This window comes from Herpailurus yagouaroundi, unplaced genomic scaffold (genome assembly GCF_014898765.1).
Source record: "Herpailurus yagouaroundi ecotype Mexico unplaced genomic scaffold, PumYag 218, whole genome shotgun sequence".
Lineage (NCBI taxonomy): Eukaryota > Metazoa > Chordata > Mammalia > Carnivora > Felidae > Herpailurus > Herpailurus yagouaroundi.
In genome coordinates this window covers 2568890-2585931 of record NW_024412449.1, presented here as the reverse complement: position 1 = coordinate 2585931, position 17042 = coordinate 2568890, and the positions used below count along the sequence as shown (strand labels likewise).

Below are 17042 nucleotides of genomic sequence, written 5' to 3'. Positions count from 1 at the left end.
ACATCCTGCTTAGACCCTAAGCCACTTGCACCCAGCCACCTGCCTGTGTGGCCGTAGACCCTATAAAAGAGGAAGATGAAGGAAACCAGCATGTTCTTAACAGCGTGTTCTTCAGGCATATTCTGACCTGCTGTGTCCTCCTTGGGAAACACTCCAGGGCTCTTGGCCGAGTGTTTGCTGGTCCACATATGCCTGTGGAGAGGCAGGGGTGGCCTTGTTCTCCTTGGGCCCTCGGCCCGGCTCTGGGCTGGCTGCAGAAACAGCCGCTGGGCTCAGGTAAGTAGTCTGTCCTTTGCTGACCTCAGAGCAATAGGAGTCTGTGAAGGCGGAAGGAACACGTGTCCTTTTCTCATGCAGATGCATTACCATGTCCATAGTGGCCTTTCTGTATAGGGCAGCCCAGGACAAGGCTGCTGCCCACTGATAGGGTCAGCCTTGCTTAGCACCGTGCGTGGTCACAGGATGAGGCGGCCCCAGTGAAGGAGTCAGAGTACCCATGATGGAGAAAAAAATGGGCCAGAAAGGGATAGTGAACCCAAACATGTGGGAGAGAGGTGTCAGGGAGGGCGATATGAGAAGAAAGAGCCAAGGCACCCAGGTGGCTCCGTCGGTTAAGTGTCCACCTTTGGCTCAGGTCATGATCTCACGGTTCATGGATTCGAGCCCCGCGTGGGGCTCTGTGCTGACAGCTCAGAGCCTGGAGCCTGCTTCGGATTCTGTGTCTCCTTCTCTCTCTGCCCCTGTCCCGCTAGTGTGCCCTCCCCTCTCAAAAATAAGCATTTAAAAAAATTAGAGAAAAAAAAGAAGAGCTTGATGGTAGAGTCACGGGGACCTAGTAGAGACTCCTGGCTCTGTGCTTTGTTAGCTCCGTCATCTTAGCAGGCGTGACACGATGGACGTGAGCTTGTGCTTTGGAACTGGAAGCCTGGGTCCGAATGTCAGTTCTTCCTTCCTAACGGTGTACAACCTTGGGCACGCCACTTAGCCATTCTGTGCCGTCATTTCCTAATTTGGCGTGGTTGTGAGGTTTGCATGAGTTAACGTGTGAGATGCCCTTGGATCAGTGCTTGACACAGAATTAGAGTTCAGTAAATGCCAGCTCCATTCATTCACGTCACCTGAGGCTCAGTTCCTCAGCTGTACGCTGGGCAAAGCAATGCGGCTTTCGCAATGGAAAGGAGTGCCTGCACCTAACACCGGCTGTAGGTCGGCATGTGGGAGATACGAAGTACGTTCTTCTCCTGACCTCAGGTGGCCCCCAGTCATGGTGCCTGTTGAGCGGAAACGTGTGTCACCAGGAAGACTGATGACTGCTGGGCACGGCCCGGGCTGGGTTCTCTGGGCTGGGAAAGTATAGGTTGGTGGATGCTCAGACTGTGTCCTGCCTTTCTCGTTGGATTGAGTTACCATGATGTTGGCCCCTTCCAGAAGTCCCCAAGTCCTGGCTGGAAGGGGTGTCCTGCCATTGCTATAGTTTTCCCGCTGGATCCTGCCAGTGCCTGCTGTTCCCCCAGCCACCTCACCAGTTAGGCCCCCAAAGGGTACTGGTCCATCCAGGGCCTGCTATGTATGCTCACCTCTTTTTTTCTCATCCTCACCGAGCACTAGCCCTTTGCCAGGCTAGTGGCGTGGGACGCAGAGGCAAGCCAGGTATGACCCTGCCTTTGAGGAGATCACAAATTAAAATTCACTGAGAACCGGAGCAAGGGAGGGCTGTTGTGGATTCCCAGTCCGCTCTCTCCATGCCCCTGTCACCTGCGGTGGTCTCTGTGGCCCAGTGACCAAAGGCATGGTCTCCGGAGCCGAGTGCCTGGCTTCAAGTCCCCGCTCTGCCTCTTACGAGCTACAGCTGTGACATTGGCAAGACAGGTACAGGTGTCCCTGAATGAAAGACGGTGAGTGCTGACTATTGTTGCGTAGTGTGGGGACCCCTACCTGACTGGACTTACAGGTTCTAAGAGCCTTAGCAAAAAGAGAAAGTGGTAACAGTGACCTAGCTTGTCTATTTCTGGATCCCGGATGGTTTGTGTATCTTAGCCCTACTTTTCCCCCACATGTGGATTATAACCCGCCTGAGATTTCTTAGCTTTGAGTATATCTGGCCTCAGCCCATTGGAGAAGGCTCCTTCCCCTGTTCTTCCTCAAGGAATGTGAGATTCCTCCACACCCTTTTTCGGGGGGGAGGGGGGTGGTCGTGGAAGGGCCTGGGACTTCTGTTCTTAGGGAGAAGAGGGAGCCAAGACAGCCGGCTGCTCGGCCCCAGACCCGCACCTTGACTAGAAACTCCTGGCTGCTCACTGCACACACCAAGATGCCGGCAGCAGAGCCCAGGGGACGAAAATGCACGGGGTCAACTAGAAGAAAGACCAGTGAGGGAGAGCAGACTGATAGGCTACAAGGAACAAAAATAGTGTAATTTGTCACATCAAATGAATATATTTAAGATATGTGCATTTCTTTGTCTGTGAATTGTATCTTAAAAAACAAAAAGGGTTTGGGGGCATCTGGGTGGCTCAGTTGGATGAGCGTCTGACTTCGGCTCAGGTCATGATCTCACAGTTCGTGGGTTTGAGCCCCACATCGGGCTCTGTGCTGATAGCTCAGAGCCTGGAGCCTGTCCGATTCTGTGTATCTCTCTCTCTCTCTCTCTCCCCCTCTCTCTCAAAAATAAACATTAAAAAAAAAAAGTGGGGGGGAGCATTGAACACATCTCAAACTCCAATCAGTGATATCCTCAAGTATTTGGAAGGAAATGTACTGATTCTGCAATTTAGTTGGAATGCACCAAAAAAATAAGTTGATGAATGGGTAGAGGGACGGACGGATGAATAAATGTGTCATAAAGTAAGGAGAGCAAAATGTAATTATAGAATCTAGGTGGTTGGTACTTGTTTGTTCACGAAAATTCCTTCAGCTTTTCTGTGTATTTGAAAACCTTTGGGAAAATGTTGTAAAGAAAATACTATAAAGCTATAAGATTACAAACAGGAAAAAAAAAAAAGAGCCTACAATAGAACAATATACATGTACATCTGGAAATATTTACCAACATTTAAAATGCTGTTTGACTAAGTGCCTGGGTGGCTTAGTTGGTTAAGCGTCTGACTTCAGCTCAGGTCATGATCTCACAGTTTGTACATTTGAGCTCTGCGTCAGGCTCTGTGCTGACAATTCAGAGCCCGGAGCCTATTTTGAATTCTCTGTCTCCTCTCTGTGCCCTTCCCCGTTCGCACTGTCTCTCTCTCAAAAATAAATGTTAAAACAAATTTTAAATGCTGTTTGGAAAGTTGGATGTTAATATGAAGAAAAATAAAACTAGGCCTACATATTTTTTGCAATCGATGCCCTTTTTTATATTAGAAAAAAGTATATTTTTTACTTTATATGTTTATGTATCTTATATGTTTTATATATAATTTTTTTTTAAGGGAAGAATGTTCCAGACAGGGGGCAAAGCAAATGAAAAAGGCCCTGTGTGTACATAGTGAGGCCATTATGGCTGGAGTGCAGAGAAGGAAGGAAGTGTGGTAGGAGCAGAAGACAGGAGAAATTAGAGGGCAAGGTCTTACAGGGCCTCAAGGCCATGATAAGGTCTGATTTTGAGCTCTTTGTGCCACGGGAAGACCTCGAGGTTGTGAGCTGGGAGTGAATGATCTGACTTCAGAAGGCCCTTTCCACTCCTTCGGGGGAGGGACTGTGAGGGAACAAGGGTGGAAGCTGGGCTGCCCACTCCCTCCAAACCCTCCCATTTTCTGGCCCAAACCTCGGTGTGGCATTTCTCCAGTCTCCACATCCTCGGCCTCGGGTGGCCACTCATGGACCCTCTTCTAGAGGGACTTCTTTTATGAAAGTCACCCGTCTGTCCCTCCAGCAAGTTTCTGCAGTCTTCACAGGTAATCCCCAAACAATGCAGCATTCATGATCTCCATTTTATTTTTTCTCTGGTCCCAGCCAGCCGGTCTCTGAGGTTTCTCTCGTATCTTCTGCAATCCCACAGGGTGCTCAGCGATCCTTACATGTTTTAGTGGAGGAGGGGACATGTTAACAATAGACCACTGAGCACCTCCCGGAAACCTGGAGGAGGTAATATATAAGCTTATGACTTCAAGCATGGACTCTGGAGTCCCAGGTCAGCTCCTGCTCTAGTTCTGGGACCCTGGTCACTTCCTATAAGCTTCCCAAACTCCAGTTTCCCAGTGCCAGATAGTAATGAATATGCCTAACTCAGGGTTTCGGTAGGAATGAAACGAGACACATTTCTTACAAAGGGCTTAGCACTGTTCCTGCACATTGTAAGCAGGCAGCAAGTGCGGGCTCTGGTTTTGATTGTTGCTGTTGGGAACACTGTGATTACTGTTGCTTTTTCCAACACGGGAGGTACAGGCACCAACAAAGGTGGGACAGAGTTGGCACTGTTGATTAGGCACTTAGACATCTGCAGAGGAAGGGTCCTGTGCTGTCCTGCCAGCGGGGGCTGGATGGGGCCCGGCACGCATGCCCTGACTTCAGGGCGCTTGTGCCCAAGCGGGGAAAGACTGTGACGTATGACCAGCACCCAGAGGCAGGCGGCACCCCCTCGAGACCAAAGCCCCAGTACAAGCGGACTCACAAGGCCAAGGGGCAGAATGTTTGCAAATGAAACTGTCCCTGAAAATCCAGACCCTGAGGTGGTTGGTCACAGGTGCACCTCAGAGCGCTGGCTCGAACTGGAAAGGAAGGACCAGGAGGAATGGAATGTTTCTCAGAGGCATTTGTATTATTATTATTTTTATTTTTACTTTTTTCAGAGCAGGCAGGGAGAGCAGGATATCTTTTTCCTTTTCCTTTCTGTGAATTTCTGAGGTTAGTGAGTGGTGTTCATTGTTACTCAGGAATAACTGGGTGTGACCCAGATACAGGAGAGCCAGACCGGGGCGGGGCCTGTCAAGTCAGAGGAGATTTAGCTCCCTGTCCAGAGTGCCCCTTGAAATCCCTGGCAAGAGCCCCTGTCTGACCACCCAACCCACGGAGACTCCTCCATGGCTAGAAACTGAAGTGGCTACGTCTCTCCACTTAGTGCTGCCCTGCGGAATGGGGGTGTGAGGCCAGGCCCCTGCCGCAAGCCCCCCATATTAGCGTGTGGGTGGCACTTGGGATGGCAAAGTCTCCGTCCTGTGATTCTGAGATGAGCTGTTTTCACCCATGGTAACCCAGTAACAGGGCCTCCCTGCCTGGGTTCAGACAAGCAGCTGGTCCTAAGGGCCAGTGAAGCTGGGAAGCCACATGAGGAAGTGGGGCGGCATGTCCCTGGAACCAGAGCGCTGCCCCAGAGAACCGGCCCCCGAGAACCGGCCCGCGGGGCCAGGAAGATGGCACCATGCCTCACCTCCCATCGCTCGGCTCTCTGCCAGGGCCGCCAGCCCCCCAGATGCACTGGAGAGGGCTTGCATTGCCCGTGGCCAAACCCCTCACTGCCAAGGCACCTGCCAAGGTGGCTTCCTGGACTTGCACGAGCTCAAGGTCCATCCGGCCCGTAAACTCCCACCCCAGGGAAGCATAGGAGGCTCAGCCCAGACCCAGGCCTGTAGGCCTTCTGGGCACCCAGCCTGAACCCCAGCTCCATTCAGCAGGCCGAGGTGTGCCCCATGTAGAGAAATGGTGAAAAGCCACCTTCCTTTGTCCTGACTGCACCCCTGAGGTCTGCTTTACTGTCATGTCAGATACGTGGTTCTGAGCACAGGTCTTGGACCCCCGTTGCCTCCGTTTGTATCTAAACTTGACCACTTACTCATCCCGTGACCGACCCGAGGGACTTTCTTCCTGTCTTTTGCTCCCGTTTCTTAGCTCAAAAATGGTGATACTAAGGGCACCTGGACCAGGTGACTTCACTTTTTCCATTCCCCAGTTTGCTCATTGACCAAGTGGAGGTGATGAGGACACTGACCTCACAGGGCCGTGGGAACGATGAAATACATAAAGGGATCAGGACAGTGCCTGGCAAGTAGAAAGTCCTGGGCCCATAGAGTTTAGATGCCCTACTCCTCCTTTTCAACAAGGCGCAGAGCGCTGGGGAAACGCAGGCCCCGGCCTTCCTGCCGCCTCCGGGCGCTGGCTTTCCGTGCCCCTCCTCACCGGAACGTCTGCACACAGAGCCCCCAGGGAAACTGGAGGCAGAGTTCAGAAGCGGAAATCAAATCTCCAGACTGCTAACCCCTGGCTTAGCCCCTGGTCCCCTCGGCACTTCCCTTGGGGGACTGAATACCTTTAGCATTCTTGGCATGGTCCCAATACACCCACCCGCTTGTGGATCGGAACATGCATCATGCCATCAAGAAGTGGGTACTGCCTGCTCGGCTCCTCTTGGATCGTGAGAGAGTCTTGTGTGGCTGAGGCTGCCCCAGCCCTGTGCCTGAAGCATGATCGGTGCCTCGACTGTGGGCTAGTCTGCTCGTCCCCCGTTCCCACCCCTTGATAAGTAAGAGCTGATTTTTCCATGTGGTGTTTGTCTCTCCACGAATGCACTGCCAAGCTTATCTATACAATGGATTTCCTGCTGGTGTTGGGTCTGCCCCACTCCCCACTGGGTAATAAATCGATGTCGCCTGAGCACGCAGATCTGCTGACGTCCGTAATGCTGGTGGCCTTGGCAGACCCCAGCTAACCCCCGCCTGGGTGGGAAAGGCAGACATAAACCCTGGCTGACATGAACCGCAGATCCCAGTTACTGATAGAGAGCCAGAACTGGGTGGGCGGGGTGGGTGTGAGAAGTTCGTGCGCATCTACCAACTGTTTATCGAGGCCGCCTGTGTGCCAGGCCATGTACTGGGCTCTGAGCATAACAGAAATGCAGGGGACACAGGGAGAGAGTTTGAGGAGCACCCACGCTGGCCTGGGAAACATGCAGATCATTATAACGGCAGAGCCTAGCTCCGGGGTAACATTTAGCATGGACCCGGTGGACAGAATGTACCGAGAGGAAGGCCTCGGGGCTGAGTCCTAATGAAAAGTTTTCTTTCCTTGGCACCCGGTCCTCAGCAGCGAGAGCCCAGACGGGTCTGGGAAATGTGGAGAGTTTTTCACATTGAGTTATCATGAGCCTTTGCGTCTGGGGTCTGTTTGCACTACACCCAACATCCGGAGCATCACCTGTGGGCACGCTGGGGAAGCCTCCTTCTCTCCTGTCCTCTGCCCAGGCCCGGGGCAGTTGCGCTTTGTGGCCTCTAGTCAGAACTCCCAAGTTCCTATGTTAATCATAACAAGTGTGTTCCGAGAGGAACCGGCCCAGCCCCTGCCAGCAAGCCTTCTCTCCTGTCTTGATAACATCTGCACCAAATTTGTTCCCTTTATATAATTAGGCCCATTGGTATTTGCTTTGACTTTAGATTACAGTATGCCTGGCGTCTCTGAAATTTCAGGCCCAAAGTATGTGCTGGGGCCCAGAGTGGTGGGAAAACTGACCTTTCACCGGTGGGATTTCAGGTTTAGCCAGTACCCTGGCTACTGTTTGCATGAAAAATGCACTGCAGCCCCTGCCCCACCCCCCACCCCACCCCACTGGTGGGAAAGGGATCTCCTGCCTTGCTCTGGGAGTGGTGTTGGGTCAGGCCTGGTGGATAGAAGGGTGCAGGCGGGCTCCCCTCCTCCTCCTCCTCCTGCCCATCTTCCTCCACATCCTCCCACCCCCACACCATCCCTGGCTTTGGAGTGACAGCACTCAGCAAACAGAAGAAGATGCACTAATGGCAAAGAAATGCAGTGAATCCAGGCTTAACCCCAAAGCCAACCTCAGAGTGTCAGGGTTCGGAATCTTACTTTGAAATGCCCGTCATGGTCTGGCCAAGGCAAGCCAGAGGAGCTGTTTGGGGTGTGAGATAAGGAGTGGGGGCGGTGGCTCTCCCCAGTGTGCTCTAACCAGAAAGGAAGCAAATGGATTTGCACGCCCGTTCCCCGACATCTCTGGAGTGAGTCGTATCTCAGTGGTGACTTCATTTCCCCTAATGGGGTTTCTGCAAACTCTCTGGAAGGTTCCAGCTGGTAAGCCACGCTGATTGTGGTGTGGGAGTTTGTGATATGCTTGTTTGCACTTGCCCTTTGAGACCCCAGAGGCCCCAGATGAGTGATAACTGGATGATGGAATATTTGCTAGGGGAAGGGACGTGCATTTTTCAAAGATAAGGTTTGATCCTGAGCAGAAGGGAAGCTTCCAGATGCCTCTGACATGTTGAGCAGTGAGGTGTGGGTGGGTACAGATCTCTTTCCCTGTTGCCTTGCTGGGGTATCCGCCCCAGGTGCACTCTTGCCTCTTGAAGTTGCTTCAGGGACCGCCCAGGGGCAGGGCGGGGTGCTGCCCAGGGGTCTCTGGCTCTTTCAGCCAAAACACTGTCCTTTTCCTGTCTAGATGGTTCTGGCACTCCCTCGTGATTTTGTTTAAATGGAAGGGCTTTTGCCCAGTGTAACCAATGAGGTCATTACATGTTGTCCCTTCTCTCGTAACAGGCTGTAGCTTCCTTGGGGAAGGGCCCTTGTCTTGTTCAACACTGCAGCGTCCATTGAAACCTAGTGTGGGACTCGTATAGAATCCCGTCCTGTCACCTCCGCTCACCACAGCCTGCAGGACCAAGGCCATACTCCTTCACTTAGTGTTTCAGACCCTTAGCATCTGGCTCCAGACTGACTCTCATCTCTTCTCCCTCCTTCCTTTCCCTTCCCTCAAAGTACCCTTCTCTACCCACCTTAAAGAACTTCTTTCTCTTTGAAACGGATGGTCCCCTCTGCTGCAACGTTCTTTCTTCTTTTTATTCCTGGTAGAAGTCGTACAGCAGTAGGAGCTCAGCCTGATGGGCTCTGGAGTGAGACCACCCGGGTTTGCATCCTGATTCTGTCCCTTCGGATCTGGGAAGCCAGGAGCCAGTTCCCTCGCTGCGTTGTGCCTCAGTTTTCCCATCTGTGAAATGAGGATGACAATAGTTTCTTCCTCTCGTCTCTGTGGTGAGGAGGAATCACTAACCACAGAGGGCTCTGGTTGCTTACTCCAGAAGTCTGAGTTTGCCACTAGGCTCAGGCTCCCTTGAAGACAGGGACTGGGGCTCAGCGAATAGCAGAGTCTACACTAGTGTGTACCAAATTCCATACCATACGCTTTTTCTTCTCATGCAAGCATTTTCTTAAGATATGACTCGCACACCATATCAGTCACCCTTTTAAAGTATGTAATTCAATGGTTTTAATGTAGTCACAAAGCTGTGCAAGCACCACAACTATCGAATTCTCGAATGTCTTACCACCATAAAAAGAAACCGCATGCCCGTTATGGGTCATTCCCCACCCCACCCCCGTTCCCAGGCAACCCCTAATCTACTGTCTGCCTCCCTGGATTTGCCTACTCTGGACATTTTACATAAATGGAATCATACGATATGTATCCCTTTGGGTCTGATGTCGTTTGTTTGGCATGACGTTTTCAAGGTTCATCCATATATCAGTACTTCATTCCTTTTTATAGTTGAATAAGCCATTGTACCAATAGACCACATTTTGTTTATTCATCAACTGATAGACATTTCGGTTTCTATTTTTCGGCTCTAATGAGTCATGCTGCCGTGAACATTCATGGGCACGTTTTTGTGTGAACATATGTTTTTACTTCTCTTGGGTATAAACATGGGAATAGAATTGCTGGCTCATATGGCAGCTCTATGTTTAACTTTTTGAGGAGCTGCCAGACTGTTCCAAAGCATCTGTACCATCTTGCAAAGCATCTGCCTGCCAGTAACGTATGTGGGTTTCAGTTTCTCCACTTCTTCACCAACACTTGTTTTTGTCTGAACTTTTTGATTATAGTCATCCTAGCGGGTATGAGGTGGTATCTCCTGCGGCTTTGATTTGCATTTCCTTGGTGGATAATGATATTGAGCATCTTTTCACGTGCTTGTTGGCCATTTGTATATCTTCTTTGAGAAAGCGTCTATTCAGATTATCTCCTGTTCCTTAATTGGGTTGTTTGTCTTTTTTTTTTTTTTTTATTGGCAAGTTGTAAAATTCTTTATATATTTTGGATACCAGTCCCTTACAAGATAGACGGTCTGCAGATATTTTCTCCCATCTGGGGGTTGTCTTTTCACTTTTTTTTTATTATGGCCTTTGAAACACAAAATCTTTTAGGAATAAAGTCCAATTTATCTCTTCATTTGTTGCTTGTGCTTTTGGTGTCACATCAAAGAAATCATTGCCTAATCCAAGGTCACAGAGATGCACCATAAGCTTTTTTAATGGAATCTTATTTTCAATAATTCCCCAAGGAAAGAGCAGTAGACCCATTCACAGATGAGGAAGCTAAGGTATCAAATGCCAGAGCTGGGATTTAAGCCCAGTTCAGTCTGACTCGGAACCTCAAGTGTATCTATGCTCCCCCCAAGTCCTTTTACTTCTATGTCCTTTGTAGGGTGTGGCACAGTGCCTGGTTAGGCCCACAGATAATGTACCTCGGGTGGATGAATGGCAGGTCCCAAAAAGGTGCTTGGTTTGTACTTGCTGGTTGATTTGTGTGGACCAGTTAGGTGTTGACTAGGAGTTTGTGTCCACAATGCTAGAGATCACTGAGTGTTTCTCTCTTACCTCTGCAGTGTCTCATTGTTGGGGGAGGACCATGTGGTTTGCGCACTGCCATTGAACTTGCCTACCTAGGGGCCAAAGTGGTTGTGGTGGAGAAGAGGGACACCTTCTCCAGGAACAATGTGCTGCATCTCTGGCCTTTCACCATCCATGACCTACGGGGACTGGGAGCCAAGAAATTCTACGGGAAGTTCTGCGCTGGCTCCATTGACCACATCAGTGAGTAGAGCCAATGGTGGCACCCCATTCAGGGAGGAGTCTGACCCTGGGTGGGGCACATCTCTCCACACTAAGGAGTGAGTCTCCAGGATGTTCCAGCTTACAAGTCCCTGGGGGATCCATGCATTCAACTGGCAGACATTTCACGAAGGGACTGCTTTGTGCCTCGTGCTGGCATCTATGCTGGGTATGCCCCACGGAGCAGTAAGTATGTCTTGTTCACCAGAGTATCTCCAGGGTGTAAAAGAGTTCTTGGCACATAGTAGATGTCTGGTAAATTTCTGTTGAATGAATGAAGTATGGGAAACCGAAACAGAGGCAAGTGACATGGTCTGCACTCTCAGAGAGCTCACCGATCTTGTCAACAATAAACTGCACTTTAATAGAGTAGTCAGACTTGCTGGAGGAGTTCAGAAGAGGGAGGCACACAAAACCATTAAGTGGGCCTCTTAGATGTTGTGTTGTGGTGCTGGGGGAAGCCACGGCAGGTTTTAGAAGAGAGGAATGACACAATCGGCAGATCCCGTACCAAGTTTCCTTGAGTTTTAAAAAGAGAGAGGGCATTGGGGCGCCTGGGTGGCGCAATCGGTTAAGCGTCCGACTTCAGCCAGGTCACGATCTCGCGGTCCGTGAGTTCGAGCCCCGCGTCGGGCTCTGGGCTGATGGCTCAGAGCCTGGAGCCTGTTTCCGATGCTGTGTCTCCCTTTCTCTCTGCCCCTCCCCCGTTCATGCTTTGTTTCTCTCTGTCCCAAAAATAAATAAAAAACGTTGAAAAAAAATTTAAAACAAAAAAAAGAGAGAGGACGTCATGATAGGTGTTCATCCAGACAAGGAGGGGAAGGAGAGAACATGGATTCCTGTAAGCCAGCCCTGTAAGCTTAGCATGCTCGGGTAGGGCAAGGTGAGCACTGAGGCCCTTTGGCTCTGCATTCCTCAGGCCTGGGTCTCTCCAGGCAAGATCTGTGCAGACCAGCTGTAGGACTGACTTCCCCTAATGCTTAACAGGGAGGACGTCTTTAGTCACCTTGTATATAAGACTGTGACTCATAAAAGTCAGGGAGATTAATACTATGGGGAGAGTTCAAGGGTTTGAACAGATCTGGGCCCCAAATTGGTCTTGCCCATTTGCTGTGTAACTTGGGTCAAATTCCTTAACCTTCCTCAAGCCCCAAGTTTTGTCTCCTGCACATGTGATTAATGCCTGCCTACCAGGACCAGGATTAAGTGAGGTCAAGTTTGTGATGTGCTTCTCACTGTGCCTGGCAAGTAGTAGGTACTTGGGAAGTGCTTTGCATCCGCTGGTGTACAGTGAGCAAGAAGCGGCTGGGGTCCCCAACTTCAGGGTTCAGTCTCTCAACCAGTGGGCGGGAGGAGAACCCTGAGAGCCATGTTCTCATGAGGACAGGAGCCGACGGGAAAGGGCGTAGGGCTCAGAGGAATGACTGGAGACAACGGTCAACCACATAGGGTGTAATTTAGTCACAAGTAAAGAGAACCTATCAGCAGTGGCCCCACACTTTATTCCCACTCTGGGATGAGAAAATTCCAGGAGTCCATTGGAAAGAAATTTGGATTCGCTCATAAGGCCGCAGTGTCAGCTTTCAGGGTATTCCCTACCACCCACAGAAGAATTTTTGTTGGTTACCAACCCAGGATGACAACATTGAGTGCCACTCTCTCATCAAGGCTTCCTGAGAGGCAGAGCTGGGTCCTTGTGAGGGCCCCAGTCTGTTGGGCTGCCTTCCCTGTGGGCCAGGAGCCCCTCTGTGCCCCATTGGTGGGGCTCCAATTTAACCCCTAGTTCTTGGAAAAGTCCCAGTATGCAGAAACACTGGCAGGACTCTGGATCCCAGCTTCTGGTATTCAGGGCGCTCATTGCCAAGAGCAATTCCAGTGCCTGTGAGAAGGGAGGCAGGGAGAATTTTTTGAACACCTAATGTGTGCTGGAACAGGATAGATTAGCAACCTTGAAATGATGAGGAGAGACCTGGCCTGTTTCCAGGCAGGAAGGGGGATTGGGTTCTTTGAGCCCCAGCTGATTGGCTTCTTTCCAGACCAACCGTGGCCTCCAGTCCCAGTGGCGCCCAGCCCTCAGCACTGCTCAGCAATTCTCCATGGTCCTGTGTCAGCATCCTCCTCCAGTCCCCAGGCGACTGCTCTGAACCTCCACCACAGCCGCCTCCTTCTGAGCAGATGGCCTTCCTCCTGTGCTCTGGGGGAGAGAAGCCACTGGCGGGTACTCCTCAGTCCCAGCCCCCTCCTTCCTCCTGCACTCGCTTCCACCCCAGTACCCATTCCTTCCTCTTGCCCCATGTAGGAGGCAGAGCTGGCCGCTCAGCTCCCCTCTCTCCCTCCTGGCTTCCTGCTCCCCCAAGCCCTCTGTTATTTCCTTTACCGTTTTCTATTTCAAAACATTTATTCTAGAAAGGGAGGATATAGACTTTGTCTGTGCCTCTCCTGTTCGTGCCTCCTTCCTTTGTAATCTGACTTCTCCCCCACCACCCTGCCAAAGAGATTTCCACAGAGATTTCCACCCCCAGGAAGCCTCCTAACTCCCAAGCGCCTCTTTGTAATCCTTAATCTGTCTGTGGGGATCTGGTATTCTCCTGGCTTCCGGGACTGCAGCTCAGGCGCTGTTCTGCCGCTCCCCTGCCCCCAATCACCATGCTCTGACCCAGTCTGTTTACATGTGTTTCCTCCACTAGAGTGAGTTCCATATCTCTTGTGCCTCCCATGGCACCTGGCCCATTGCAGATGCTCAGCAAATGTTAAATGAACAAAGCCCAATAAATACAGAGGGACCCACAGAAAGTTTCTTGCTCTATAGAAAAATATTTGGAGACATCCCCACATGTGCTGAACGGCAGGGCCAAGGGAGAGATAGGAGGTGACACTTACTGGGAAAGTTTAGAAGAGTGGGTGGGAGGTGAATTATCGCAAGTCCAGTTCCATAGGGAGAATTCCCCAGCCGCCCCTGACCGTGGGTGGCTAAGAGCTTAGGCTCAGTCTGCCATGAGATGAACCATTTTATCACTGACTTTACTTGTGACCATTTACTCTCTTTGTCTACTCCCCTTTCCATCTCTACCTTGTCAAACTTATAGCCTATCTCAGGAAGGAGGCAGGAAAGAGAGAGCCTCCATTATTATGGCATTATCTAAAAGCTAGAGCACAGTGTAGGAATCAGACAGATCTGGGTCCACATTGTAGTCTTGCTGCTGTGTCACCTTGAGCAAATCACTTCACCTCACTGAGCCTCAATTTCTTGTCCATTAAATGGGAATAATTATCCCAAAGGGTCACAATGAGGGTTAAGTGAGAAAACACCAAGTGGCTGGCACATAATTAGTTCTCGGTAGTGATCATGGTTGGTACATGACTATGCACAGAGATCATCGAGGAGTGATTATATAGTACCCTGTATGCAGGAGGCACTCAAGCACTACTGCTGACACGTCTTCTCTTTCCCCTTTCCTTTCTAATAGGTATTCGTCAGTTGCAGCTCATCCTATTCAAGGTGGCCCTGATGCTGGGCGTTGAAATCCATGTGAATGTGGAGTTTGTGAAGGTTCTAGAGCCTCCTGAAGATCAAGAAAATCAAAGTACAGTTTACTTTTCCTTTCATATCTAGAAATCAGATATCACAAAATGGAAATCGCATTTGTAGTTCTCAGAGGATGTTTCTGTAAGAGTTATTCTTGTTGGGGACTGTTTGGTATAATTCCGTAAGGATATTTTACCTTTTTGGACCAGGGCTACCTACCACTTTAGTTTTTCTCTTCTCCCCCCCGGGGGATTGGTTATGCCATTAAACCTGTAATTTTGTTACCCTGTCACTAGGGGGCAGTAATTTGACAAATGAAGTAATAAGTAATTAGGATAGAAGACCTACATTTGGTTGTTTGATAAAGTCCATTCCTATGCTCTTCCAGCTATGTGGGAAAACACACAGTTACATGGATATTTTGTACCCATATGATATTTTAAAATCCAGTTAGAAATGTGAAGCTTCTAGAGAAAATATGAAATAAGTGCTCATGATATAATTTGGCATGTAATATTTTTAAGCCTTACTAAAGTATAATTTACAAACCACAAACTTCGCCCATTGTGGGTGTCTTATTATTTAGTAATGCTCCCTTTCTCCTTTAATATGTTTATGTAAATGCTGATCTCTCACACACCACGGACGGAGACTTTGTTCCTGATGCCTCTGCATCTTATTATCAAAATCTTCTGCTGAGGCAGGACCTTCAGTTTGGGCAACTTCATGTCAGAGACCTCAGAGCTCCATGTGCTCATTCAGTTCTGACTTCTCCTGTCCTCAGCCCAGGATATTTGAAAATTTAGAAGAGGCTTTAGGTGGCTTTGGTAGCCTCTCTCAAACCTCTGGTAGATGTTAAATCCCAGTTATGGGTGACCAGCAAGATTTTACCTGAAAATGTTATCACAGAAGGCTGTGTACTGCCCGACAGAACCTTCTGACCATAATGAAGTGGCAGTTCAAACTGGTTTCTACACCCTGCACATCCTCCGGGTCTGGTCAGTAATGGGAGGGCACGGAGGAATATAGGGGAAGATGAAGAGAGCAAGGTAGAAAACGCTGGGAAAAATAAGGTTCAAGTAAGACTAGTTTAAGAATCACTGAGGATAGTCTCCCAACCTGCACAGAAACCAGTTACATCAAGCATAGGGTTGACGCTGCTGGTTTACCTTGTCCCGGATTGAATTGATGTTAAAGCCAGAAGGAGTCCAGATGAGAGTGTGACTTGGGATGACTCTGGGTCTTTCCTCTGGCAGCTCTGTCTGGGGTGCCTACACATAGGGGTATTATCCATTTTTCCTGGCCGACACCAAGATGCCTCCCACCTTTCTCTGCCAACTCACATCATTTTTCTGTTCTGGCAGAAATCGGCTGGCGGGCAGAATTTCTCCCTGCGGACCACGCTCTGTCGGACTTTGAGTTTGACGTCATCATTGGCGCTGATGGCCGCAGGAACACGCTGGAAGGTGAAGACTGTTCCTGGAGCTGAGGAAGGGGGTATGGGAGTGAGGCAGGGGGCAGTGCAGAAAAGCGAGAAGGCACGTGCTAAAGCTGGGTGGGGCCTTCACAGAAGGGCACATTGTCCTGCTGTGCCTGAGGCTGAGCATTTCATTGTTTCTGAACCTCACTTTTCCCACCTGGAAGATGTAGATAACAGAATCTTCTCAGAGCATCATTTTGAGGGCTAGGAAAGGACTCACATGTAAAAGTGTTTTATAAAGATAAAGTGCCAGGGAAGTTCAAAGTCAGTGTACAATTACTGAGCACGTGTAAATGTGCAATCCATGGCACTAAGAACTTTCATAACTCCTCTAAGACAGCCGTTCTTCTACTATGAGTGTGTTCTTTCACTGTCACGTGTAATGCTCCAGAAGGAGGAGCCCATCTCTTTTTGTAACTTTTCAGCACACTCACTGCTGGGCAGTAAGATCTGTTTTCCCCAGACTGTCAAAGCGCAAAACCATGCTTCCCTGAGTTCTGAAGTTGGAAGCATAACACGTTTTCTTGGAGTAAGGGCTAATCAGGTTGGGAGAGGAGCACCACTGCCAGGAAATGCCTTCAATCACCTCCCCCTCCACCCGCCCCCTGCCGAGATTAATTGGTGCGTAGGTTGTATGGATTTGCACTAACTGTATCCACGTGAGACCACAGATGGTGGACAAAATGGCCTCACATGGCATCTCTTAGACTGGGGACTACATTTGCTCTTCAAGCTTGCCCTGCTTAAAGGCTGCAGGCTGCAGAGGTCTGACCGGGAGGGCATCGCCTCTGAGGACAGAACTCACTCCCTGAAAGACGGTCAATGTTGGAGGCTTCCAGAGGTGTGGTCTGCCTAGCTGGGCCCTACCACTTGCTGGACCATGAGGAAGGACCCTTTCCCCGCTCCCGTGCCTCTCTCTTCTCCTCCATCCCTACACGTGCCCCATCCCTGCAATCAATAACCAATACCTGACAAAGACCTTTTAAGCTGCTAACCTGGATATTGTGCCGTTAGCATTTATGGGGATATTTTGGTGGTTTGGTAAAACTGTTAAGTCTGAGTATTTGCAAATCCAAAATCCACACCCTGTCTGAGTATAGTTTGGCATTTCGTGGACAGGAAAAGAAAGGTAAGAAGGAGAAGAGCCACTTAGGCAGCCTAGCGCCAAATAAGTAGACCTGCAGCCGAGTTTTTCCATATTGACGCCGT

The 17042-nt window shown here is 49.9% G+C and overlaps 1 protein-coding gene across 16 annotated transcripts in view; it reads left to right on the top strand.

The window, feature by feature from the left end:
- Window positions 1-17042, top strand: part of MICAL2 (microtubule associated monooxygenase, calponin and LIM domain containing 2) — a 224413-nt gene that overhangs the window by 75199 nt on the left and 132172 nt on the right. For all 16 annotated transcript variants that reach the window (XM_040456850.1, XM_040456854.1, XM_040456852.1 and 13 more), the window contains 3 exons: window positions 10602-10809; window positions 14295-14411; window positions 15718-15819. In XM_040456850.1, the coding sequence (XP_040312784.1) occupies window positions 10602-10809; window positions 14295-14411; window positions 15718-15819 (427 nt within the window). The remainder of the gene's footprint in view (window positions 1-10601; window positions 10810-14294; window positions 14412-15717; window positions 15820-17042) is intronic.